Here is a 27733-nt window from a genome sequence, read left to right on the forward strand (position 1 = left end):
TAGTTATTCATCCATCTAAGCAAAGAATAATCAGTGAAGGCCCGCCGTACACAAGGCCTCGTGACGGCATACTGCGAGAGATGCCAACAGTTATAAAATGTGGACTTGCTTGTTCCATAGCCTCGGGTTACAGATCCGGGGAAGTTCTGAGGCAGTTTCTCCAGAAACTGTAATACTGGGTGGGAAATACAGGTTCTGTGTTTAGGAACCGAGGGTTTCCTTCCAGATGGGAGGATGAGGGAAAGCTTTATGGTGGAAAGAGCATCTGCACGCTTTACATTCGAGTAAATCTTTCCTATAGAAACCCATTGGTTTGGGGGCAGGGGGAGGGGTGGATGGTTGAAATCTATGAATTATTCAGGCCCCTGATTCTGCTGCTGGATGTTGGCTGTTATCCTGACCTTCAGCTTCTCCAGCAGCGAGCGCTCAGGCAACGAGGAAGAAGGTGAAATGCATGTCAAGCCATATTCTAATTTCCAGGTAGAGTAAATGCTCATGCATTTGGTCCAGGAGGAGGCTTGGTGCCTGACCGCAGTGGGCATCCGGAAGGTCCGTGGTTCCAGCGATCTGTGCCGACCTCCACACTCAGGTCCTCTTTGTGGGCGACAGTCGCGTCCGGCAACGCTGACCCATAGATCCTGCCATCTCTGTCCTTGAGCCTTAAAACTCAAGTTCACCCATGGGGCCTCTCCTGGCGCCCCGGTGCCCCGGCCGGCAGCGGGGAGGCTGCTTCCGTTCTGACGCAGGATTTTCTGAGGCTGTCCTCCAATCAGGAACTCCCTCGAGAAGGCAGGCTGACCTCTGACTTTACCGCAGGATGCCCCTAGGAAGATCCAGCCGCCCACTCGCCTCGAGAGGCAAAGGCCATCTCTCTGGCCCCACACGGGAGTCACTTGGGGAGCTTCTGGCAAAGCCCTCCTCCTGTCTGCACCCCGCGCTAATGGAATCAGAGTCACGGACTGGGGCTCCCCGAGGCCCAGAGCTGCAGGTGTCTGGTGTCGGGGGATGTACAGGGCCTCCTTCTTTAGCCCCGCGGACAAGTTAGGGTATGAGCAGGGTCGTGGCCTGGCCTCCTGGCTTTCTTAACGGGCCTTTAAAGATATGGTATGACTCTTATCTTAAACGTCGGATTATAAAGGTGTTTCATCAAATCAGTGCTCATTCTAGAGCTAGCCGCACATTAACAGAAGCCAGATTTCCCAAGCTTCCCTATCTCAGGGCACACGAAACAGATTTTTCAACGTAAACACAAATGCTTTTCCTTTTCTGCTCCAAATGTACTCGCCCACAGAGCCTGGTATTTAGTGATCAGACTTGTGACCTTTGACCCTCTCCCTCCAAGACCCTTTGGCAGTTTGTCTCTCTCCCTGACCCGGCCCGGAAGCCCCTCGTGCAGGGGCCCCTGGTTCCTTAAAGGCATTCTGGATTCTGCATTTTGAGCAGAGACTCCTTTCCAGAGGAGCAGTAGTGTTCAACCTTTGGAGTTTACGTTGCCTTTGTCTCGTATCCGGGACACACTTTCTAACCTTTCCTAAAGAAATCATCCTTTTAGACTAACTGGGAGGCCCAGCACGCCCACGCTTAATCAGGACGTGCAGAGGCCACTTTGGCCGTCATCTTGCATTCTGTCTCTTGTCCGTCCCGCACAGCGGGTGCACAGCTGCCATCAGTGAAACCACACTCTCTAATCAAATAGAATGAGGTCCCGAGGGCCCTTCTGTCTTCCGGCGCCAGAGCCCCGCCCATCGCAGCCCAGAGCCTCCGACACTGCAAAGAGGCAGAGCTGGGCAGATAGAAGCCTCTGTGAACACCTGCCCACGTGGTGGGCAGCAAAGGGGCAAAGGCACAGCCCGGAGGGGGATGAAGTCAGCCCAGGAGCTCTGGCAGGGCTGGCTGCCTGCTCCGACTTGGTACCCAGGATGCTGTAGCAGGGACAGAAGGGGTGGTGAGTCGTCTCGTTCTCCGGAAGGAGAGTCGTTCAGAGAGCCCTGGAGAGAAAAGACAGGGGCAGCTCCCTCTCTCTCATCAGATAGGAATACACGTCGCAGAAGGGGGCAAATGGGAGTTTAATCTGGTTTTCTTTAGTGAGTAAAGCCGAGACAATGTAAAGCCCATGCTTCTTCATTCTAAATGGAAGTCTTCTCTAAGTGAATTGCCGAAGCCTCCCATAATTGCATTTTGCAAATGGCTGAATGAAGTAAGCCCACAGCTCTATTCTTACCCATCGGAGAGGGTGGCTTCCCAGCCCTTTGCTTTGCTGGAACTCAGCTAAACAGCAAACAGCTGCAGGAACAGAGCCTGGTGCAGGGACCAGCTGCTGCTCGGTACCCCTGGGACTACTTGATGGGCACATAGACGGACCTCCGCAGCCAGCTCAGAACTTTGTCCTCCTGGAAGAGGGAGGAGGCTGGCCCAGCAGAGACTCTGGGGGGACGGGGGCACCCAGGGTTCTAAAAGGAAGAAAATGGAGCTTCACCCAGCATAAGTTTGCTGTGGCCGGATAATGGTTTAGCGCCTCTGTCTCATTGTTGGTGATCTACAACACAAAACATATCTTGCGTGTCCCTTGGGTCAACGTGCCTGAATCCCCTCAAATGCCTGCCGACCTGGAGGTCTTCTCAGGCTGAGAGCTCGGACGGGCTGCTGCTCCGTGCTCTGGAAAGAAGCCTAGAGCCATAGAGGAGAAAGCATGCGGATTGAAACTGGGATAAGAAAGGGGACGGCCAACAGTGCACGGCCCCTTCCCCGTAGAGGGAACAGTCTTTAAAAACCATACGCATGTCTAGAAACCTAAGTCTCTCGAGAGTAAGGACCGTGATGCCCAAATTTTGGCTCACTGGCTCTCACTGGTTTCCTTCAAAACATCCTGGGCTTTCCTCTCATTGCATATGGAGGAATTAGGGGATGGGTATTTCATCCCCAAAAGCCCCCCTGAGAGGCTGTAGCAGATAGATCACACCCTTACATCATCCTTGGTATATTGGGTGTGGTATTCCATCACCACTAAATCGAAGACCTGACTCCCCCAAGCCAGGAGGGCACGCGATGGGGCACCACCCTTGCTGGTCAGGGCAGATCCGCCGCCAGGACGAAAGGGACTCTTCTGGAACTTAGTCCTTGCATCCATCTCTCTTTTCTGAAACCACCCGTGGCAATTTGTGTAAGAACCCAATAAATTAGAATCATACTAAGGACTGATGAAAGATTTTCTTTATAATGAACTGGGTAACATTCCTCCAAACAATGTGTGGGTACTTGTTTCTAACGGAAGTCACCAATGGAGCATAAGGAAAACTAGTTCCACTTTTTTTTAACCAATGATTTGTTTTTCCAAGAGACTGAAAGTCTTTGGACAAAGATTCCATAAAAAACCTTCATATAAACAGGATTTGGACAATTAAAAACTGTCGTAATCGGCCTTTCTGCTGAGTGGATTCATAGCTCTGAGCCTCAAGTGAAATATTGTTTAATCAAGAATGGCCAGTAGATAAAAGTGAATCATCGCATACCATGTCCATTTTCATGTCATAATGCAGCTTTCCGAGCACTGTCAAATTCATTGTTGGTTTTGGCAGTGATATTTCTGTTTTAGTGGATGACGGTTCCTTTTACCATAGGAGAGAGAAGTCGGGCAAACTTTCCCAAGCAATGATGGTACCCAGAATGGGAATCTATCCCATTTTAAAATACAAACACTCCCATGCATCCCCTTTACAAGCGGGCTTCCTTTCTTGTGAAGAGTTCTTCCTCCTTACAGATCAAAGATCCGCCTGTGAATTATCCCCAGAGAAATGAGACCCTCTGAGAGGTGGCTGGACAGTGTTCCGAACTGGTCCGCCGCAGAGCTTCAGGGCATGGGCAGGTGCGCTGGTTCAGTGTTGTTCAAATGCTAGGTTTTGATGCCTTAGTACGTCGTGAAATGAATCTAGTGGTTTGTAACTGCATTTTGAAAAACAACAAAGGAACATAGAATAAAAATTTAAAAACGAGACTATTGCAGGTAAGAGGGGAAAGTGTCATTTTGTGAAACTTCGGTTTCACACACACACACACACACGCCCTGTGTATGCGCGCGCGCGCGCGCGTGTGTGTGTGTGGAACAATGTACGATGGTGTTTTTACAATGGGTCGTCGACAGAGAATTTGGAAAAACATTGTTCTGGTTTGCTATCACAGGGAGAGGTCGTCTTGTGCAATGACTCCTATAAGTCATACATTTGAAGTTAAAATAACAGCTGCAACAGCAAAAATAACAAAAGCAGTAAAGATGGAAGGTGTGTGGTGGGGACGGAGATCAGGAAGGGGGAAAATAAAAAATCCTGTGCTGGCATAGCGCAGGGAGATCAGCTCGGTGCTTTGTGACCATCTAGCGGGGGGGATAGGGAGGGCGGGAGGGAGATGCAGGAGGGAAGAGATATGGGGTCATATGCATAACTAGCTTCAGGGCATGGGCAGGTGCGCTGGTTCAGTGTTGTTCAAATGCTAGGTTTTGATGCCTTAGTACGTCGTGAAATGAATCTAGTGGTTTGTAACTGCATTTTGAAAAACAACAAAGGAACATAGAATAAAAATTTAAAAACGAGACTATTGCAGGTAAGAGGGGAAAGTGTCATTTTGTGAAACTTCGGTTTCACACACACACACACACACACGCCCTGTGTATGCGCGCGCGCGCGCGCGTGTGTGTGTGTGGAACAATGTACGATGGTGTTTTTACAATGGGTCGTCGACAGAGAATTTGGAAAAACATTGTTCTGGTTTGCTATCACAGGGAGAGGTCGTCTTGTGCAATGACTCCTATAAGTCATACATTTGAAGTTAAAATAACAGCTGCAACAGCAAAAATAACAAAAGCAGTAAAGATGGAAGGTGTGTGGTGGGGACGGAGATCAGGAAGGGGGAAAATAAAAAATCCTGTGCTGGCATAGCGCAGGGAGATCAGCTCGGTGCTTTGTGACCATCTAGCGGGGGGGATAGGGAGGGCGGGAGGGAGATGCAGGAGGGAAGAGATATGGGGACATATGCATAACTGATTCACTTTGTTATAAAGCAGAAACTAGCACACCATTGTAAAGCAATTATACTCCAATAAAGATCTTTAAAATATATATATATAATGAAAAACAAAAGTCAAAAAAAAAAAAATCCTGGGCTGGCTGCACTACCTGTGATTAAACTCCTGGAAATGTACCATCAGCCAGAGAAACAGCAGCTTCTTGGGAGCAGGTCCCACAGCCTGGGCAGGGGGAGGTCTGCACCGTGATCCGGGGGGCGGGTTCACGGCGGGGGAACAGGCATGGCTGCCTTGGGGCTGGTGAGAGGGTCCTTGGGCACTGGTTGCTGGTCTTGCGGGGGGAGGCAAGGGCAGTGCGTTTCAGAGCTTCGCCCGTGGATGTCCCACAGCCCTGGGCCGACTGCTGGCTCTGCCATTTACTAGCCTTTGGGCAAAACACTTCAAACCTCTCTGAGCCTCAGTTTCCTCGTCTGGGAAATGAACATGAAAACATTTACTTTATCGTATTGCTGTGAGGCTCGAGTGGAGAAGCCGAGAGTGGGTAGCTTAATAAATGTTAGTTCCCTCCAGATACCTCGCGTGCTGTAGCTCGCATCTGCTGCCAGGAAACAGGACGGACCATCTGGTAGGGGAGGACCCTCTTCTGTCCCTTATTACCTCATGGAGAGCTTGGTGGAGGGGGAAGGAATGTGGTGGAAGGAAGTGGTCCAGAGGGGGCCCAGGGCAGTAAAGAGGTGGCTTCGGCAGCTACCCACCCCACCCCGGGAGCTGCCTCCCGTTGCACAAGCAGCAGGGCTGTGGCAGTGACTTCCCTGTGACATCCCCTGCCCTGCCGCTCCGACTCCAGACTCCCGCGTCACCACCACATCCTGGCTCTCCTGCCTCAGCACAAGGCTGAGGGTGGCTGTCATCTCAGCAGAGTGTCCTGCCCTTGACGTCTGGGCCCCTGACATTTCCCCCCGTCGCAGCGCACCTCGGTCCTCCAAGCGGCGAGGCCGTTGGCGCCCCCGGTGCTCGGCTCTCTGCGTAACCGGAGCTGTGATCTCCTGCAGGTGGAAGACATCACCGCCAGCCATGAGGCTGCTCTCCTAGAGATGGAAAACAGCCACACGGTTGCCATCTCGCTCCTGCAGGATGACCACGACCACAAGGTGCAAGGTAGCTACGAGCCTTGTGCGGGCGTCTGGCGGGGTGGGCTGTGCGCACTGACCCTCTCCGGCTGCAGACACGCGGAGCCCCCCCTTTCCCTTCTTCCTTCCTTTCCTTCCTGGTGTGTCCTTTGTGTTGCTTCTTGGGTTAAGAAAAGACAGAAATCCAGGACCCCGGTAACTACAGTAAGTCCCCTACATATGAATGAGTTCCGTTCCGAGAGCGCGTTCGTAAGTCCAATTCGTTCGTAAGTCCAACAAAGTGAGCCTAGGTACCCAACCAACACAGTCGGCTATATAGTACTGTCCTGTAATAGGTTCATAATACTTTTCACACAAATAATATATAAAAAACAAACAACAGAAGTAAAGAAAACATTTTTAATCTCACAGTACAGTACCTTGAAAAGTACAGTAGTCCAGTCCAACAGCTGGCATCCAGGGGCTGGCATTGCCCGAACAGGCAAGAAGAGTTACTGTCTGGAGGGGAGAGAGGAGGTGGGGGATGGTAGACCGGAGGGCTCGTCAGCAACAGGGGACGGAGGGCAGGCTGCAATGTCACTCACGCCTGACGTTGATGGAACGCACGTTCGCATCTTTGAAAGTTCGCAGCTTGAAGGTTCTTTCGTAGGGGACTTACTGTACTTTCCTCTGAAGCCGATCCTCTCAACCCTGCCTGAATACTGGAATCCCTTGGAGCCTTGGTCCCAGCCCAGGGTTTGGTAGCTGGTCTGGGTTACAGCCTGGGCTTGTTAAAGCTCATAGGTGAATGTAACAGGTAGCCAAGCTTGAGACCCACCGTTCTACAGTAAGTATAGAAATCGTGGGCTTTGTCTTGTTTTGTGGCCTTATAACCGTCCCACAGGTGTGGTGTTGTCAGGGCCACGCCAGCATCTGACTGGGCCTGGCTCTCCACACCTTGCGCTCAGACCACATTCACCATGGATGAAAGTGGGCTCTCAGGATCTTTCTTTTTACATTTTTTATAACTTTGAATTATCTTTGGATACGTAGGATTTTATGTGAGTTGTAACAATAGCGACAACATTTAACTAAGTACTACTAAGATTTTGACTCTGTGAAAGAAGCTTTTTACACGTTAACGTGCATTTACGTTATATAGAGAATTTGTTTTTCGATTTCCCCTTTCCTCATTTTTTCCTCCCCAGTCAGCTGATTGTTAAGGCATATGAAAAACAATTAATTTAACAGTAGATTAATAAATTCTAAAAATTTGAGAATTAATATCAGAGTTTTACAATTATTTTTAAATGTTCTTCGTAAACAACAAGGCCCACCGTGCAGTAATCGATCCTCGTGTGATTGCCGCCTCGAGCCCCGACCCCGCCGCCTCTGGGAGCTACCCATACGTGGAGAAGTCCAAGCTGGATGCCAGGGAGAGGGATTTCCTGAGAACTGGTGAAATGTATTCCCTGTTCCTGAGAGCGTGTCTCATGCTTAGGGTACCAGTTCCCACCCTTGGATGCACATTGGAACCACCTGGAGAGTTTTTTAAAAAATACTGCTGAGTAGCTCCCATTACAGAGGGTCCGATTTAATTGCCCTGGGCCGCAGCCCAGGCATCGGGATTTTTTTAAACTCCCCAGGTGATTCTAATACGTAGCAAAATTGGAGGAGCACACTCTCCTAGAGCACAGTCTTAAGCATGGGACAGAGTGTCAGGACCTTAAAATAATGAAATGCATTAGGAGTACATAGATGGTCGCCATGGTTTATGCCACCTAATAGATACTGACTTTTCTTTGCTTGTGAGGTACAGGGTATCTGAAAATGCCCTAAAGCCCATCACTGCACTGTAGGAAAATGGTCTCAGGAAAGGGAACAGGAATGAAAATGTTACAATGAGTGTTGCCTTTTGTTTCCGGATTTTCATATAAATAGACTTGGTAGATTTTTCTGACTAATGAAGTCTCGCTTAGATGCCACATCCAGGGCCTTTGAATTACATATAATGTGAAGACAATGTAGGCGTAGGTAATGGTAGCTAAAAACTTCATTATTATGGATGATGCTCTCAGTGACTATTAAAAGTAATCATTTAGACAAAGGCAGGTAGACCAGAAACCCACATGGTTTTATGTCAATAAAATAAGCACAAACTTTTTTTTTTTTTTTCCAAACGTAAATTTCAGCTATAACAACTGGATTTCTAAGAGACCTTAACCATCATTAGTTAAAAGATTTGGGTCAATGGAAACCACAAAGTTTTTCTTAATTGCAGCTTATGCCAGCCGGAATGATAATTATTGTTCTCCAGTACTCTCCTGTGCTAAGCATATGATCCAGGTTAATTAATGAGACCTCTCCTCTCTCCAGTTACAACATGAAAACAAATTGCTTGTGTAGCTAGAATGAGACGGGCTTCACCCAGCTAATAAGACTATTCCCATCCGGAGGAAAACAGAATCCATTTGCTTAATAACTCTTACATGACATCTCTTTCTGCCTATCTTGCAAATTATCACTGGAATGACACTTTTCAAGGAATAGAATTGCTCCGAACTCCCCAAGAGGAACCAGTCCAGTGAGTCCTTCCTTCCGTCTGAGTGGCTTAATATCGACTCTTTGCTCAAGCAAATCCTAGCATCTGTGGTTTCCAGAGTGTGGCCCAGAGGCCACCAAGGTGACTTTGCAGGCACAGCACTGGTCCCGTTCACCTGTCCATTCTCCAGCAAGCCCATGCTCCACTCTCCTTGGAAAGGTCCCTGCTTCAGCCCAAGATTGCGGCTTCGTGGTAGAAAAGAAGAGTGATCCTTGGAGGGAAGAAAAGGGAGATTTAACATTAATTACCTAGTGGTTTTACCATTAGGAAAAGTTGGAGAATCAATGAGTGCTGTGAATGGAGAATCTGACTTGGCCAGGGTGTTGGTAGAGCTGGGTATAAAAGTGAGTGTGTGTGTGTGTGTGTGTGTGTGTGTGTGCGTGCTTGTGCTCTGTTTGCTTCCCTCCCTCCTTTCTTTCCTCTTAACCCTCGCCCTTTCTCCTATTTCCTTCCTCATCCTTTCTCCCTCTCTCCTAAATAACATTGCATACAATTTCAAACTAATGGAGAGGTCTCTTTAGGCTTAAGTCCACTATATACTGGTGTCCCTTACTCACCTACATCACTAGTCTTAGCCTGGCAAAAGAATCTTGTTTGATCCCTTTTCAAAAGAAAGATCAACTTAACAATTTGATGTCTTCTCTCCAGAACTGATATCTACCCACGAGCTTGAAAAGAAAGAATTGGAAGAAAATTTTGAAAAGCTGCGGCTGTCATTACAGGTTAGTGTTTCCTTAACTCCAACATCAAGATAATGGCAGCATTGTTATTCCTGTCCACAGACATTTATCCAGCACCTACCGTGTACTGGATCCTGTACTAAGCATTGGAATATGGGGGTAAATAACACCTACTCCCTGCCCTTAAGGAGTTTACTGTCTACTCAGAGCTGTGATACAAATGGTGACAGACCAGCACGGAAGGTAGCACATACTTGCACAGAATGAATAATACCGTTAGTGCCGCAGGGGTTCCGAGAGACGGCTCCCCATGTGCTTGCGGTCAGAGCCATGTTTGGGGCAAGGGGAGGATTAGGGAGCAGAGCATTCTAGGCAGGGGTAACAGGGTAAGGAGACTCATGTAGGGCAGAAATCACAGGACATGTTCTGGGAGCTGTAAAAGCAACTTCAATCCCCTGGAGATGTAACGAAGCTTCTTGGCGTCCCGCTTGAAACCTACCCAGAGTGTGGGTCTCAGGTGCCAGGGGCGCTGCCTGGCTTCCTTCTGATCTCGAAGGGGAGGATGGAGGTCTCTGCCTTCCAGAGACCCCAACCAGCTGCTTCTGTGAAAAGATGTTGACTGTCCCCAGCCCTAGAGAGGGGCTGCCTGGGAAGCCAGGGGGAGGCTGGTGGCCCTGCTTCCATTGCCAGCTGTGGACGTCCCAGTCATAGAAGGATGACCTCTTCAATATTAGGGACACTCACATCTGGAAATTTGGGAGGTGATTACCGTAATTCTAATACAAAGGCAGGAATTTTGTTTCTTCAATGGCTCACTTTCCCCAGGCAGTGTTTCTTGCACAGAGCCTGCCCTGCCGAGAAAAGAATCTAGGATTATGGAGTGTCACACTATTGAGTGTACTATTCAAACATTTTTAAATGGGAAACCACCTGCTGCAAACCCACCCCCGATCCATCGATCCATGGATCCATCGGTGGGCCTGCACAGGGCCACGTGCTCCTCGTGTGGCTTATCCTTGGCAAATTAACCCCAAACTTCTTTGTGTACCCCACATCCCACACCACCCAGATATATTACCCTTAAGGAACACAAACCAGGAAAGTAACAGCCATACTGTGATGTATCAGAAAACCCCAAACGGTCCAAAACCAAAAGAAGGGGGAGTTCTGTTTCATCCATGAGCCTTCACTTTGCCACTAACATCACACAGTCATGAATTGTGCACACTTTAGTGGTAACTCATGGGCAGAATCCATTTGAGCTGGAGATTTTCTGGTGTGAGGTGGGTACAGTTGCTTAGGCCAGTCTCCTTGGGCTACTGGCAGCTAGAGAAACAGGTTTGGGGTAAACGATTTGGGTTTGAGGTTTAAATCCCCACTGTACCTTCTCTTAATAGCTCTGAAAACTTGGACAGCTACATAAGCTGTAAACCTTAGTTTACCCATCTGTAAAATGGGGATAATACCAGTTCCTTCCTCAAAGTGTGAGCAGCTTAAGGGAAATAATATGTGTGTCAATGAAAAAATTAATCAGTAGTCAATCCAAGAAAGAAATGGAGAATTTTATTTGAGCCAACCGGAGGACTAGAACCCAGGAGACAGTCTTTGTGTGGTATACAATGGAACACTACTCAGCCGTAGAAAAGAACGAAATTTTGCCGTTTGCAGCCACATGGATAGACTTGGAGGGCATTCTGCTAAGTGAAATACGTCAGACAGAGAAAGACAAATACTGTATGATACCACTTATATGTGGAATATAAAAAACACAACAAACTAGTGAATGTTACACAAAAGAAGCAGACTCAAAGATACAGAGAACAAACTAGGGGTTACCAGTGCGGGGGAGGGCACGTAGGGATGGGGGAGGGGAGGTACAAATTGCTGGGTGTAAATAGGCTCAAGGATGTGTTGTACAACACGGGGAATATTTTGTAATTGCAATATTTTGTAATAACTGTAAATAGAAAGTAACCTTTAAAAATTGTATTAAATTTTTTTTAAGATTAAAAGACAAAGCGCTAAGGACTGTCCCTTAGAGGTCAATGCACAGTTATATAAACTTTTGAGACAAAGGGTCTTACATCAAAGTAACATATTGACCGTGTACATAGTCCAACAGGGCAAGTAGTGGGTCATCGTGACCCCTTACAGGATTGAGAAAGGAATGTTATCTCCTAAGGAGTTACCTTGCTGGCGCCAGGAGAAAGTTGCTTTTTTTTTTCCCGGTGAGCAGGCGTTCCTGTGTCTTTAAGGGGATCTAGTTAATGTGTAATTAGATGCACAGTGCACACTAAAGAGGGGTGGTGGCCCAGATGGGCAGAGAGAGAATTTATGTTTAAAAGTTTTCTGGTCCTGCCTTAAAAATAAATTGATTTCATCATGGGTAAAGGGTAGAGAGCACTGGGCAGCAGCTAGTGCTATTATAATAGTTTCAGGCATTGTTACATTTGCCGCCTTCATCATTATTATGGGGCCGTTGGTTAACTCCAAGTGGTCCGTGCCGGGCCAGGTCACCAGCTGGGTCTTGGCGCTCTTACCTTGGCATAAAGTAGCCAATCCAAGGTGAAGAACAGCACGTCCTGTCTCATCGCTGGGGCGCCTTTGTGTACCTGAGGATCTGTTTTGAATGATGGTGAAGAAAAAGCAGAAAAACCACAGTGTGATAGTTTAGATGCCACCTAGATGGTACTTGCCTGAGTTTTTCACTGTTTTACTTTTTAATGGAGGACAAGAGGCTCGAGAGGAATGCTTGCTCTGACGAGGCTTGTATAGGAGGTGGGTAGCACTCCAGTCATTTTATTTTTGCAATAAAATAATAGCTAATGTTTATTGAGCAGTTACTGTATGCCAGGTACTGTTCTAAATATTAACTCACCACCATCCTCTGGGTTAGGTATTATTATTATCATACCCATTTTACAGATGGGGAAACCTGGACACAGTGGTTAAACTACGTAGCGCTCCAGTCATTTTATAGTCACGTTCTACGCATGCGTGCTGGCGCCCAGCCGGCTGTCCTGAGCCCTGATTTACACGTGCTGGCTCATGCGCCTTCCAGCTCCCAGTGACACTGTCCTGCCCTCATGCACCAGCATGTGCATTTAGTGGCACTGTGGGGGGCTTTCATTTCTTAAAAATGAAATGGAAGTAACTGGAAACAAAAAAAGGAGAGACGGAAAAGGAACCCGCCAAGGATGGTTTGCAAAACTGGGTTCTCTGTGATGAGGGGAAAGTGGTGGAGCCAGCACGTGCTCCGTGGCAGTGCTCTCGCGTGCTGTTCCGTCGTTGACCGCACCCAGCGGCTCACATGTGGCGAGCGGGGCCACCTCTCTTGCCAGAAGTGTTCACGGGAAGACCTCAGTCCCTGGGTTTTAATGTTACAGACGTGGTGATGGGGGTGGAGAACTTTGGAACACGTGGCACCGGCCAGGCGCCGTCTCTTCCCTCTGCTTGGGCGTCAAGGCTCTGCCCGGCCTCCTCTGCTGCGCGCCGCCATCGTTCAGGGCCGGGGCTGCGGGGAGAGGGCTCAGCGTGGTGGCACCTGCGCCGGCAGCAGGGCTGGGGCCCCGGGCCTCCCCACACACGCCTCCATTCTCTCCACCTTCACACACAGAGCGGCCCCGTGGCGGGCACGTGCTGGGATGGGGATCAGGAGGGTCCTCCGAGTCGCGGGGGAGCGTCTGAGCGGGACAGACTTCACTCACGAGGCAGCTCAGGCCAGGGGCCTGCCACCCAGGGGCGCCGAGGGGAGGCCAGAAGAGAGCCGGGGGTGAGCGGGAGCTGGCTGTGGAGGAAGAGCGGATGTAAGGTGGGCTGGGGGCAGCGAGCCGAGAAAGGCGGATGCGGAGGGTGCAGACGCTGCGTCAGCGTCACTTGGGCCCGAGGGCTCGGGGTTTTATGGAGGGGGGTGAGGGGCTCAGGCTTGTGCTTTAGAAAGCTCCCCCCCACCCGCCCGCCCGCCCAGACCCTGACTCCTCCTTGAGGGCAAACGAGTTGCCGGGTCCGGGACAAAGTCAGCGAGTGGCTCCACCCCGGGTGGGGGGAGTACGATCAGGAGTGTTTGTGGATCCGGGGACACAGAAGGCAGACTCCTCCGGGACCTGCCATCACTGTGTTTAGTGCGGGGGGAGGGGCTCGGGCAGAGCCAGAAGTCAAGGTTGGTTCAACAGCTTCTGGCTTGAACTTAACAAATGAGAACAGTTCTTCTCTGAGATGGATTAATCGTCCTTCCTGAAGCGGGGGGCTAGAGGCCCCCCCGGACTAAGATGCCTCTCTGCCGAAGGGCTGCTGCTTTTGTGAAGTCAGATATTAAATTGTTAGACGCCTCCGCTCCGCAAGCTTCTTGCTTTCCTCGGGGGTGGGGGGCGAGGACAGCTCTCTGACCTCAGGAGGCGGTGGTGAGTCGGGCCATCTGCTTCGAGTGCCCCGCCAGTGTGCGTGCACTTTCCGTGCGACAGAACATGCATCTGTCCGTGCTCTGTGGTCCATTCCGGACAAGGCACGGAGGCAGGGAGACCGGGGGCCTCTTCCTCCTGCATGCGAAGGCCTTTTGGTGGATCCCGGTGGCGGGGGCGGGGGCGGGTGGGGGGGACCTCTGATCTGGACGCCCTGGGAAGAGCCCCCAGGGCAGGGTGGTGGCCGTCATCACCGCCTCCCAGGTGCCGCGTCTGCAGGGGACCGGGCTGGACGTCTCGTGCGTTACCTGCAGGACCAGGTGGACACGCTGACCTTCCAGAGCCAGTCTCTGCGGGACCGAGCCAGACGCTTCGAGGAAGCTTTGAGGAAAAACACCGAGGAACAGCTGGAGGTACCACGTGCTCCCGGTCTCCCAGCACCCTGGCAGGGCCCTTGCAAGGCAGTTCTGTTGGACCCCAGGAAGCCCGGGGCTCCCCCAGCAGTCACCCCGAAGGCAGGGCCCCTGTGCTGATCTGACGCCAGAGCGACAGCGGTCAGGGCCTCCGGAATTTTAAGCATGTGCCTGTCAGCACCTGTGCTGAGTCGGGATGGCTCTGGGTTCTCCATCTAAGTGTTATTCTTGCCTCATTGCACACGGCTCCCCAGCCCCCGTCCCTGGGCTGCTGTGACGAGCTGGGCCTGGGAACACCCCACCCTGGCCAGGCCCCATCCCAGCCCCACGTCCCGTTCCCTCCCAGTGCTGCCTGCGAGGGAGGCATCCCTGAAGCCCCAGTTGGTAGGGGGAGGGGTTTTTCCCCAGAAAGCCTGGCACAATCCCTTCCCTCTGATGTAAGGTGCCAGATAAAATACACGAGGCAAAATACACAGCACCCAGTTACATGTGAATTACAGGTAAATGAGTTTCTTAGTAACAAGTATGGCTCATGCAATACTTATGTGAAAGTCCAACATAATTGAACATCCTGTCTTTTTATTTGTTACATCTGGCAGCCTTATTCTCACATTTCCTTTTCTACAACGCCTTTTCTGCGTCTTAAACCACTTTGCTCATTTCCTGTGCGTGGTAGGGGGCGGGGCCCTCCATGGACACAGATGGGACCTTTCAATCCCCACCTGCCTGTTGAATCAAGTCGTCTGCGTGAATGTTAAAAGCCAACGTTGAATGTACTGTTTTTACCCGCTAAGCTCCCTTGGGGCGATAGGCTGGTAGCGCCCGGCCACCCCAGGATCCGACGTTTCAGGGAATGACGGCTTCATCTCTCCTGCTCCCCAAGGAGCTGGATTTTTAGTAGCTCTCGCGGTGGAAGCTCGTGGGCATCGTTATCAGGGAAGGCTGTGAGCATTGTCGCCCTCTCGCCCTCTCGCTCTCATTCTCCAGTGCCTGTCAGGAAGCTTGGTAACGGATGACTAGATTTCGCTGAGTTCACGGTGCTGGTGAATACTGGGCTTTGCCGGGATGCCTGGTAAATAGCTCCTTGCTCTCTGCCCCTGTAGATTGCATTGGCTCCCTATCAGCACTTGGAAGAAGACATGAAGAGTCTGAAGCAGGTATTAGAGATGAAGAATCAGCAAATACACCAGCAGGAAAAGAAGATTATTGAGCTGGAAAAGCTGGTGAGTTGGCCTCTTACCTTGGGAGGCCCCAGTAACCTGCATGATATTCCTGCTGCCATCGTGGATGTCAATATTAACAGCAACCAGGTGGGGGCCCTTACCCGTCCGGTGCTCGCAACTGAGCAGAAAACGCCTTTCTTAGGAAGCCCGGAGTTCGGGAATCTCAGAGGTGGCCTCATTTGTAGAAACCTGGAGCCCGTGCGATGCCCTGCCTGGCTCCCCATCCAGCAGCGTGACGTGCCGATTCGTGCCCTCCCCGGGGAAGGTGTGCGGTGAGCCCGCGCCCGTGGACCATCGCCAATGTGCACCAGGCACGGCGCGGACACTTTATGCGTGTTTGCTCTTTAAGTCTGACAGCAATCCACTGAGTAGGTGCTGTCGGGAGCCTCCTTTTTACAGACGCGGAGACGGAGGCTTAGGACGAGGTCACGTCTCACCCAGAGCCAAACAGTGGTCCAGCCCAGGCGGGAGCCCTGGGCCAGAGCTCCGAGGCCCGGCTTTCACCACACTCTCTGCCTCACCTTTCAGCCTGGCTCCCACAGAACTAGCAAAGGGCACCCCTTTGGGGGCACAGAGCAGCCAGAGTTCACGCCCCACCCCTGTGGGTGCGAGGGCTGAAGCTGAGATAGTCATCCAAAGTTAGCAGCAGAGAAGCCTGCCTCCAAGGAGACGCCATTCTTGAGGGGAAGGTTGGCCCAAGGGTCGCAGGCAGATTAATTTTTTTCTTTTTTTATTGTTATATTTAAAATAAATTTTTGATACTCTAAAAGGAAATATAATTTCCTCTAAAAGGAAATTATAAGGTATAGATAAGAAAATTAAAATATCCTATTTCTACACTGTTAATATTTCCAGAGCCTTTCTCCTGTACAAGTGTACACACCCTAACATACAACCCACACATACATACGAGTGTTTTGTATCCCGCTTTCTTTCGGTTAGCAAATCCTCAGCTTACCATCTTAGTAACCGATCACCTCCTCTAACTTTTCACGTTCCCCATATGTCTTGGAAATGTCCTTGAAGCCGCTATATCCAAACCAGGAGCTGGTCCCAGACCACCTGTTGCATTCAGCTGGCATGTCCCCTCTCCTGCTCTAGCGCCACCCCTCTCTGGGGACACCTCTCGCTGCACGGATGCCTGTCGGTCAGGATAAGGGCCGACGGGGGTGTGAGCACCTATTGGCAGCATCAGAGGCAACGGTGGCCTCCTGGCGCCTTCCAGCAGCCCAGAGCTTCCCAGCAAGGCCAGAGCTAAGGCCAGCGGGGGGCTCGCGAACACAGCCCTCCCCTCAACCCTGCAGCCCTCCTCCTCCAGGCAGGGCCATCTGCATCGTTATCTGGTCAACCACAAGCCTCTGGGCTTCTTTGGCTGTTTTTAGCCGTGTCCCAGGCATTCTGCAGGTATGCAAGAGTTCTCATTCCAGAAATCTTTCCAGGCAGAGGGGTGGGTGGGTAGGGGTCCGGGGAAGAACTGATTTAATCACTTCCCATTTTCTGGGAGCAAAGATGAGGATGGGGTGAAGAGCCTTGCTGAAGAGCAGGGGCAGAGCCTAGTCCTTTGGCTCTGCTGCCTAAGCCTGATTCATGGAGAAGGGGCGGTTTTCTTTAAAGATTACTCTAACTGTGAACTTGTCACATTCTTTTCAAAAAATAATTTCTTTCTCAGTGCATCTTAGAATGGAGCTCTACTTTGGCTAGGTCTCAGGCCCTGGGGACACACCGACAGAGCGGGGCATAAGTTGCAGAGGAGTGTAGCAACCACAGAGGACGTTATCTTCTGATCATGTGCCACGCTGGGCCTGAGCTGCGTGTTCCTGGCTGCCCAGGGCCTCAGAAGGAAACGACCGTGTCCATGCTCTTTGTATTTCCAGCCCTCCATTAATTCAGAGTGTCGTCGAGCGCACACGGGCCTGGCCAGGGATGCCGGTGCAGGGCAGACGGCCTGATGGGAAGAACCGGGGTACCCATCAGCCGAACGGGGCCCTCGTGGTGCTCACGGCCCACCTCTGACAACGGCAGGGGTCTGGGGACGCTCACTGTGAGAAATACATTCTACACAGGCATCCGGTATAGGCACCCACATAAATTGTATATATACATACAGTACATACAATCCACTATATACGCTAATATATACATACACACGTAATATATGTAAAAGGGAAATATATACTGTATCTAAAATATATACAACAATACTTTTACTACACACAGTGCACGCTGGTATTTTCTATTCCGTTTTGTTTGTTTAAAAACGAAATGCTGGTCACGTCCCTCTAACCGGATTTTACCACCGACTAATGCGTTGCAAACTGCGGTTTGGAAAACACTGTTCTTGATCGTGTTCCAAAGCCCAGAAGCCAAGGGCATTGGTCTACCATCTATCCATAGGGCCTTGCTGAGAAGCTCTTGACACTGCATCTTTTATAGGCAGAAAAGAACATTATCCTGGAAGAAAAGATCCAAGTCCTCCAACAGCAGAACGAAGACCTCAAAGCCAGGATTGACCAGAACACCGTCGTCACGAGGTAGGTGGGCCTGGGCGTCGGAGCTTCCAAAGCATGTGTCGCCGACAGGATGGCTTTGCTCTTGACCTTGGAGCGCTCTGCTTTTGTCCTCACTCCTCCGAGCCCTGAGGCTTCCCCACACAGGCTCTTGGCACTCCCCACGTGGAGGGAGGCGTAGAACACACCGCTCTGAGCACCCAGCCGATGCCCGGGCTCCGCAGAGCGGTGGGTCCCACCTTGGCGGAAACGAGTGACACCGGCCAGAGCCTGGGGCACAGCTGGGAGGTGACGGGGATATTTCTGGAGGAGGTTTTGAAGAGGCTGCCAGCTGGGGGTTCCCAGGCTAAAGAGAACCACCGTGTGAGCCGACGCCGAGCTCCATCGCTGGGGCCCGCGGCTGCTGCACCAGCGCTGGGCCGGGTGGTCACGGAAGAGGAGAGCTGGCCTGGCCGGAGGGCAACAGGAAGGGGACGCACCAATGCAGCTGCTCTCAGGGACACTGCTTCCATCTTGGTGCTGCCTTCCCTGCTCGGAGGGCCCCAGGAAGGGAGGCGGGGGGCAGACCCACTGCTGTCACGACAGAGGCACAGAATGCCTCGGTTCCTTTCTCACTGAGCATCCCTTAGCCGCAAACATCAACTAAGCATCCATTATGCAGCAGGCGTCAGACTGGGAGCCGGGCACTCGAGGAGGACCGCTCTGGGGCCTGTTCTCCAGGGCTCCCGGTCCAGCAGGCGGCCAGATGCACAGACCAGAGGTGATGGCTGCCAGGGAGGCCTGAGCCAGGGGCAGGGCGCCCCACACCAAGCCCCACTTCCCTCTCTCTCTCCCGGCAGTTTCTGCTCTCTCCCCTGGCCCCCAGCGCCTCCCCTGACCCGGGCAGAGGGGCTGTGGGCAGATCGGGTGTTGGCGGAGGGTCTCTGGGAACGGATGTGTGGGTGGGACAAGTACGCAATCACGTTTCAAGCCCGCTTCTTGGTCCCTGGGGTCCGGCAGGACCCTGTTCTCCCCGCGGGCACCCTCCGGCTACCCCCTTTCCCGGCACCCCTTGGCCCGGCAGACCTCAGGCCAAGTGCCTTCCGGCGTGACTGCTGCTCGACAGTTGCTTGTTCTCCCCGTGCAGACAGCTGTCGGAGGAGAACGCTAACCTCCAGGAATACGTGGAGAAAGAAACGCAGGAGAAGAAGAGATTGAGCCGAACCAACGAAGAGCTGCTTTGGAAGCTGCAAACAGGGGACCCAACCAGCCCGATTAAACTGTCCCCCACGTCCCCCGTTTACCGAGGCTCCTCCTCCGGGCCCTCCTCTCCCGCCAGAGTCAGCATGACGCCCAGATGACGCCACCACGCTGCGGGTCGAGCTGCGGCGCCTGGTCCACGGGGGTTTCCGCCTCGAGGGAGTGGTGACCACGGACCGGCCCGACTGACCCTGCGCGCATGCCCAGTAGCTGCATAGCTGCATCCTAGGAAGAGTCCTTTTCTGATCCTCGTGATAAGACTGTCCTGGTACTGGCACTTAGGAAAGTGTAAATGGTAGTGTCTGATGTGCAAACGTTTGACCGTAGTTAGAGCCAAAAGAAAGAAACGCCCGTTGTTCTTGAGCAATGAACTTTCACTGCAGAATATCAAGTTAGTTACAAATAGCTCAGTTTTGAATATCCATTGAATAATCATTGTGTACTGCACCGATATGTGTGTATATTTAGATATACGTATATACACATGCAGCGGTTCTGAATTGCATTTTTTATAACATGAAGCGCTGACATATTTTGGTGAAGGTCAGCAGTTTTCTAACTCGTGCCTAAGAATTATTGGGAAATGAAAATGCATTTCTATCTAGCTTCCCAGGAATATTTCTACCCAAAATAGAAAAAGGAAAAAAAAAAAAAAAAAAAGATACAGAGAAGAAGGCGCCTTCCGACCTACCACCACGTGGTACTCTGTTTAACACAAACAAACACCAGCCATTCATGAACGGTAAATGCCTTTGGAACAATCAATCAGCTTCTTAGTCCACATGATGTGAGGTCACTATTACTCCATCTGCAAGTTTTAATTATTAATACTTCTGTCATGAGCGGATAAGGGGCAGCAGTGGGAAACCCTGAGGGGGTGAGGAGTTTTGCAGATGTCGCTCATGACGGTGGATCGTCTATAGTCTTGTAAACACAAGTTCTGCTTTTTTTTCCTAAATGGCATCTTGGAATCCATCATTAAGCTCTTTCATCTTTGGGAAAATATGGACGCACATGACCTTATAGGATGAGGGTGAGAGTGACCTTGGAGTTGGCCAAGACCATTCACGCTCCGTCCTCAAGAAGGAAGACTGCTGATAGGGTCTGTGTTCTGACTAAGCGTAGAGTAGGAAAGCACACTCTGGCATCCTGTTTGCTTTACTCTGATGTGATGCTGAAAATGGTCAACCCACCAAAATATGACCCTCAGCCCCACTTCATTGGCACCCCACTTCGGTTTGGTTCTGTAACCCAACCTCATTCCTGTACATTGAGAAGCTCAGGGGTTCTAGCAGGGGCTTCCAGAAAACCAATTCTTCTATCCTGGGGGATCAGTTCCAAGCTATGCTAGATCATCATCACATGGCCTCCCAGAAACCCAGGTGTACTTTCTGCTGGATGATCGAGCAGTGCCACAGCTGACAGAGGTCCCATCTTTGGTCCAGGAGGTTCTTCCAAACAGAGGAAGGAGCCTGGGAAACAGCCAGCCAGCGGTGGCTGGCTTCTGGACCGGCATTTGGCTCTGAAATGGTAGCATTAGAACCTGAGAGGTATTCCTGTAGTGCTGTGGACGATTAGAAGCAAGACACACAAAAGAAAGAAGCGGTTTCAACAGTTGATATGGTGATGATGAGAATGATGCCTTTGTTTACTGTCTGTGACAAAGACCCTGCACTTCTTTTCTCCCTAAGGCCCCTCAAAATGGTCCTGAGCACAGCACTGGCTCTGAGCATACCCGAGGCAGGCGGACTCATGTAGGGATGCTTCGTGGGCCAGAGCCACAGAGCAGGGAAGAAACGGCCCAGGGAAGGGGTTGGCTGGCCCAGAGCCCTGCCTGCTCTGTGAATACGTGGCCAGCATAAAGACAGACCTGGTCTGTGTTCCTTGCGTGAGTCAAGGTTGGGCTTCCTGGCCTCGTGTACATCTCATTTCTAGCAAACCTCCAGGTGTTTGCCCATCCTGGGGCCATACACAGGAGTATCCACCGAAGAAACATTTGTTTCCTTTAGTGGCTCTGCGTGATGCTGTGATGTTGAGCTGGGCCTCCCATTAGAGTAGATCATGCCACGTTGACTAAATACACAAGTATTTATTCTTTTAGCAGGCGCCACCTGCAGACACAATAGCTCAGCCCTCCGAATTAGGAACTGCTTCCCTAACGGCACTTGCTAAATGCAGTTACACAGCAATACGGATATCGGTGTTATGTTAGAATGTGGTCCAGTGTGTTAGCCTATTGCAGTCAAAGTTGTAGTGGTGTTAGAACGAAGTAATCCTTCACTAGGTGCCTAGAGCTTGGCTCTAACCAGCCCTGACCTTGGGTACTTGAGCTAATTCCCACCTTGCCCTGGCTTCATTTCCCCGTCATGGTCGCCCATCACATACGGCTCCTATCCCAGAACACGAGGGCCGGTGGCCACCGGGCCCCTTCTGCACCTCTCCAGCCCCACACTGTTAGGACTTGGACCTCTGTCTCCCTGGCGTCCACCTCCCAGGCCAGAGCTGCTGCCACGCGGAGATGCCGCAGCCTCCCTCCCTGCCACTCACACACCCGCCCACCGCGTGGGAGCCCGTCGGCGCCCTGCCCTCCCGCCGCCCAGCACACACCCGGCGAGGTTCTGGCGGGGTGGGCAGAGCTGGTGGCCATCTGAACGGGGTCACTCGTTCCTCTTCCGGCCCCTGCGGGTTCTGTGTTGCCTATTTGTGTTTGAAGCATATTAAAATGAACTTGAGGGACCTTCTGTGACATGCACTTGATGTGACCGTTGGCCTGGCCCTCCCCTGTGTGTGCGCCAGCTGGCCGTCACTGAGTCGCGAGGCCCCCCCAGCTCTCCCCCGACTCGGCGGATTCAGGATCCTTGCTCCCGCCTTCCGGCCCGGATCCTTCGGCAGCCTTGCCCAGGCTGTGGGGGCTCAGCGGCTGTGCTCCGTCTCCCCCGTCCTGGGGAGGCCCGCGTGGGTTGGAGGAGGTCGGAGAAAGGACACGAGATCGAGGCCAGTGCCCTCACCGTCAACGTCGAATTCAGACCTATTGCTTCTACCCCAGAGCGAGCTCGGTCTGTCCCCAAGCCCGTCCCTTTGCACCTGGCTGGTCACAGAGCTCTCCTCTCAGAACGCCGCCGGGAACAGCCCTCGGCCGGCCGGTGGTCACAGCACTGCCTTGTCACGTGCTCTCTCGTGCCCTCGGGGCTCTCGGGGGCCAGGCCACTCCCTGAACCGAAACGCGCTCACTTCCCCACCGGGGCCTTCAGGCCGGGCTGCAGCCACTTGGCTTTAACACAAACAAACACCAGCCATTCATGAACGGTAAATGCCTTTGGAACAATCAATCAGCTTCTTAGTCCACATGATGTGAGGTCACTATTACTCCATCTGCAAGTTTTCATTATTAATACTTCTGTCATGAGCGGATAAGGGGCAGCAGTGGGAAACCCTGAGGGGGTGAGGAGTTTTGCAGATGTCGCTCATGACGGTGGATCGTCTATAGTCTTGTAAACACAAGTTCTGCTTTTTTTTCCTAAATGGCATCTTGGAATCCATCATTAAGCTCTTTCATCTTTGGGAAAATATGGACGCACATGACCTTATAGGATGAGGGTGAGAGTGACCTTGGAGTTGGCCAAGACCATTCACGCTCCGTCCTCAAGAAGGAAGACTGCTGATAGGGTCTGCGTTCTGACTAAGCGTAGAGTAGGAAAGCACACTCTGGCATCCTGTTTGCTTTACTCTGATGTGATGCTGAAAATGGTCAACCCACCAAAATATGACCCTCAGCCCCACTTCATTGGCACCCCACTTCGGTTTGGTTCTGTAACCCAACCTCATTCCTGTACATTGAGAAGCTCAGGGGTTCTAGCAGGGGCTTCCAGAAAACCAATTCTTCTATCCTGGGGGATCAGTTCCAAGCTATGCTAGATCATCATCACATGGCCTCCCAGAAACCCAGGTGTACTTTCTGCTGGATGATCGAGCAGTGCCACAGCTGACAGAGGTCCCATCTTTGGTCCAGGAGGTTCTTCCAAACAGAGGAAGGAGCCTGGGAAACAGCCAGCCAGCGGTGGCTGGCTTCTGGACCGGCATTTGGCTCTGAAATGGTAGCATTAGAACCTGAGAGGTATTCCTGTAGTGCTGTGGACGATTAGAAGCAAGACACACAAAAGAAAGAAGCGGTTTCAACAGTTGATATGGTGATGATGAGAATGATGCCTTTGTTTACTGTCTGTGACAAAGACCCTGCACTTCTTTTCTCCCTAAGGCCCCTCAAAATGGTCCTGAGCACAGCACTGGCTCTGAGCATACCCGAGGCAGGCGGACTCATGTAGGGATGCTTCGTGGGCCAGAGCCACAGAGCAGGGAAGAAACGGCCCAGGGAAGGGGTTGGCTGGCCCAGAGCCCTGCCTGCTCTGTGAATACGTGGCCAGCATAAAGACAGACCTGGTCTGTGTTCCTTGCGTGAGTCAAGGTTGGGCTTCCTGGCCTCGTGTACATCTCATTTCTAGCAAACCTCCAGGTGTTTGCCCATCCTGGGGCCATACACAGGAGTATCCACCGAAGAAACATTTGTTTCCTTTAGTGGCTCTGCGTGATGCTGTGATGTTGAGCTGGGCCTCCCATTAGAGTAGATCATGCCACGTTGACTAAATACACAAGTATTTATTCTTTTAGCAGGCGCCACCTGCAGACACAATAGCTCAGCCCTCCGAATTAGGAACTGCTTCCCTAACGGCACTTGCTAAATGCAGTTACACAGCAATACGGATATCGGTGTTATGTTAGAATGTGGTCCAGTGTGTTAGCCTATTGCAGTCAAAGTTGTAGTGGTGTTAGAACGAAGTAATCCTTCACTAGGTGCCTAGAGCTTGGCTCTAACCAGCCCTGACCTTGGGTACTTGAGCTAATTCCCACCTTGCCCTGGCTTCATTTCCCCGTCATGGTCGCCCATCACATACGGCTCCTATCCCAGAACACGAGGGCCGGTGGCCACCGGGCCCCTTCTGCACCTCTCCAGCCCCACACTGTTAGGACTTGGACCTCTGTCTCCCTGGCGTCCACCTCCCAGGCCAGAGCTGCTGCCACGCGGAGATGCCGCAGCCTCCCTCCCTGCCACTCACACACCCGCCCACCGCGTGGGAGCCCGTCGGCGCCCTGCCCTCCCGCCGCCCAGCACACACCCGGCGAGGTTCTGGCGGGGTGGGCAGAGCTGGTGGCCATCTGAACGGGGTCACTCGTTCCTCTTCCGGCCCCTGCGGGTTCTGTGTTGCCTATTTGTGTTTGAAGCATATTAAAATGAACTTGAGGGACCTTCTGTGACATGCACTTGATGTGACCGTTGGCCTGGCCCTCCCCTGTGTGTGCGCCAGCTGGCCGTCACTGAGTCGCGAGGCCCCCCCAGCTCTCCCCCGACTCGGCGGATTCAGGATCCTTGCTCCCGCCTTCCGGCCCGGATCCTTCGGCAGCCTTGCCCAGGCTGTGGGGGCTCAGCGGCTGTGCTCCGTCTCCCCCGTCCTGGGGAGGCCCGCGTGGGTTGGAGGAGGTCGGAGAAAGGACACGAGATCGAGGCCAGTGCCCTCACCGTCAACGTCGAATTCAGACCTATTGCTTCTACCCCAGAGCGAGCTCGGTCTGTCCCCAAGCCCGTCCCTTTGCACCTGGCTGGTCACAGAGCTCTCCTCTCAGAACGCCGCCGGGAACAGCCCTCGGCCGGCCGGTGGTCACAGCACTGCCTTGTCACGTGCTCTCTCGTGCCCTCGGGGCTCTCGGGGGCCAGGCCACTCCCTGAACCGAAACGCGCTCACTTCCCCACCGGGGCCTTCAGGCCGGGCTGCAGCCACTTGGCTGCCTGCCCAGGAGCGCCCCTCGGGGCCTGCCCTGCCTGGGGTCGCAGGCCGGTTCCCTGTGGGCTTTGGAGGGACCTCCGGGGACTCCAGCCGCTCTGCCCTCCCGAACCACTGCCGGACAGGAGCCCCTCGGCAGCTGACAAAGCCCCTTGCGTTACTCCGGACCCGCCAGCACCACTCCCGGACCCCCTGGGTCACCCCCGTGTCCAGATTATTGGCGATGGCTGCCAGTCACGATCTGCTTGTCTGTCACCCCGTCCCAACCTGTCCGTTTCTTCCGGCGCCTTGTGCCACCACCTTTATCATACCCACCCTGCGCTGTCCTCCCCGTCAGCACAGCCGCTGACACAGGGCCGCTGGCGCCCGGCCCACGGAGGAAACCAGGGGGGAGGGGCCTCGCATCCGCGGAGAGCTGTGTCCCGCACGGCTTTCTTGCCGAGGCAGAGAGGCTTTTGAAGTCAGCCGCTCGGTCCCCGCTGTGCCAAGGGAGGCCACGGCCAGCTCTCCCTGCCTGCCAGGCTGGAGGGAGTGAGGCGAGCGAAGCTCAGGTAGAAGCCGGGTTCAGGGCGTCCCACCCGCTGCTGGAGGCTGTTCTCACTCCGTGGCTGCATCCGGGAACAGGCCCCCAGCAGTGGCCCGGGGGCACCCTCGCATCGCACTCCTGCATCCCTCGTAGGCAAGAGGCAGGGTCCTGCCCGCTGGGGAGTCTGGGTCAAATGCTCTAAAAAGTCACCACCACCATCACAGGCTAGAGCTCATTCGCTTAAGTTTGCTAAATATCTTTTTTTTTTTGTTTTGAACCTGTCTGCTTCTCTCAAACCTCCTTAAAAACAAAAGCACGACACCTGGGTTTCTTTTTTTTTTGCGGTACGCGGGCCTCTCACCGTTGTGGCCTCTCCCGTTGCGGAGCACAGGCTCCGGACGCGCAGGCTCAGCGGCCACGGCTCGCGGGCCCAGCCGCTCCGCGGCACGAGGGATCCTCCCGGACCGGGGCACGAACCCGCGTCCCCTGCATCGGCAGGCGGGCTCTCAACCACTGCGCCACCAGGGAAGCCGCCTCGGGTTTCTTGAACGCCCAGCTCTGTTCCTTCCCCCTCAGCATGGGGGACATGCAGGCGAATTTGCCTCCCTAACCAAGTCTGGGCGAGTTTTCCAGAGACAGCACCACGCGGGATCAAGTGCAGTGCAGCCTAAGCTGGGCCCTCCCGTCCCTGCAGGACGCCCGGGTCCCTACTAGCCACAGACAACCCGGACAGGCTCAGCAGCTGCTGTCGGTTTCAACTGCACCCAAATCCACGGAGCAGGGGCTGAGTTAGCAGACGCTCAACAAGTAACCGCACGGCTTCAAGGAGTAAAAATGTAAAGCGTCCGTGGGCAAGTCCGACCGCGCAGCTTCTCCTGGCTCCCGCACCTCAGTCCCGAGTGCCCGCGGATCGGTGCTGAGCCGTAGGCCAGAGCTCACGTCATCAGCGGACGTACCACCTGCTTTATTCCCGAAGCCTCTCTCACGTCGCATTTTTTCTGGCCGTATTTATGGCTTGGTGGACAGGCTTATACAGTAAAGCGAAACGGTGCCCCTTGGAAGAGGGGCGGACAGGGCTACCCCGGGGAGGTGTCCGCGCCCTGCCGGCCGTCTGGTGGCCGAACAGCCCCCCGAGGAATCCGTGAGATTCCTCCCCGCTGCGGAGGCCGGGCTGTCCGGGGGCAGCTTCTGACTCACCAGACGTTTCATCACCAAACTGTGCTGCAGGTGACTCCCCCCACCCCCACCCCCGGCCTCCAGGCACCACCAACCCCCCACCCCACCCCGGCCCCCGTCAGGGTTTCCTAGGAAACTGCCCGGAAGCCTGGCGGGGGCGCTTCAGGCGCCCGCCCGCGCCGGCCGCTAGGTGGCAGCGTGGCGCCACGGGACTGGCCGCCCCGCGCCGAGGCGGGCTCCCGGGAAGACCTGCTGGGGGCGCTCGGGGAAGCCGGCCCGTCTACAAGGCCGGGTCTGGGCTCACGGGCGCCGGCCAGTTGTCACAGATCGCCTTGGGGGCGGGGGAGGGCGGGGGAGGGCGGGGCGGCTGAGGGCAGGAAGGGCACCCTGCCTGCGTCCGTCCCCGCAGACCCCTGGGGAAGAGGAGGGAAAGCGTCCACGCGGTCCAGGCCTGGTGGGTGGTTCCCCGCGCGGCCGACGGATGCCCCTCACGTTCCTGACGCGGAGCTCTCGGGCAGCAGGCCTCCCAGCGTGATCACCCGAGCCTCAGGGTCTGGGAATTCAGGCCCCCTTGGCTGAGGGTGCCTCCCGTGTAAGAAAGCGCTTCCTTTCTCAAGGGGGGCGGGGGGTGGTGAGAGATCGAGGATTATGAGAACAGCTACAACCCTCCCCATCCCCTCCCGCTCCTGCGCGCACCCCACCCTCCAGATGGGTGGCGGGCGTGTGGCGGGAAACGCAAGGCTAGTGTTCAAAGCAGAGGGGTTTGCTGCACTGACACCCAAGCCCTTCTGCAAACGAGCAGCGTCATGCCCCACAGACCCACTGGCAGGAAGACCTCTGGGCCCAAACCCAAGCCAAGTCCGGAAAAGAGTGGGAGGTGGGGAGACAGCGTCAGAGGATCCTAAATGAGGGTCGAGGGGCTCCCTGGCCGAGGCGCTAGAGCCGCAATGAGGATTTCCACCAAACGGCTGAAGGAGAACGAGGCAACACGACATCCCTCCGGCTGTGGGGAA

At 53.3% G+C, this 27733-nt stretch overlaps 1 protein-coding gene across 9 annotated transcripts in view; it reads left to right on the top strand.

The window, feature by feature from the left end:
• The window catches only part of MTUS2 (microtubule associated scaffold protein 2), a 543384-nt gene extending 520937 nt beyond the window's left edge, over positions 1-22447 (top strand). For 6 of the 9 annotated variants that reach the window (XM_028497246.2, XM_024125858.3, XM_028497248.2 and 3 more), the window contains 6 exons: positions 6067-6172; positions 9374-9447; positions 14117-14215; positions 15319-15438; positions 17872-17969; positions 19072-22447. In XM_028497246.2, the coding sequence (XP_028353047.1) occupies positions 6067-6172; positions 9374-9447; positions 14117-14215; positions 15319-15438; positions 17872-17969; positions 19072-19285 (711 nt within the window). In that variant the 3' untranslated portion in view covers positions 19286-22447. Of the gene's footprint in view, positions 1-6066; positions 6173-9373; positions 9448-14116; positions 14216-15318; positions 15439-17871; positions 17970-19071 lie in introns of those variants that run through there. The other 3 variants (XM_028497249.2, XM_028497250.2, XM_028497251.1) reach the window with 3 other exon arrangements.
• The last annotated feature ends 5286 nt before the right edge of the window (positions 22448-27733 follow it).

Source organism: Physeter macrocephalus, chromosome 13 (genome assembly GCF_002837175.3).
Source record: "Physeter macrocephalus isolate SW-GA chromosome 13, ASM283717v5, whole genome shotgun sequence".
NCBI lineage: Eukaryota > Metazoa > Chordata > Mammalia > Artiodactyla > Physeteridae > Physeter > Physeter macrocephalus.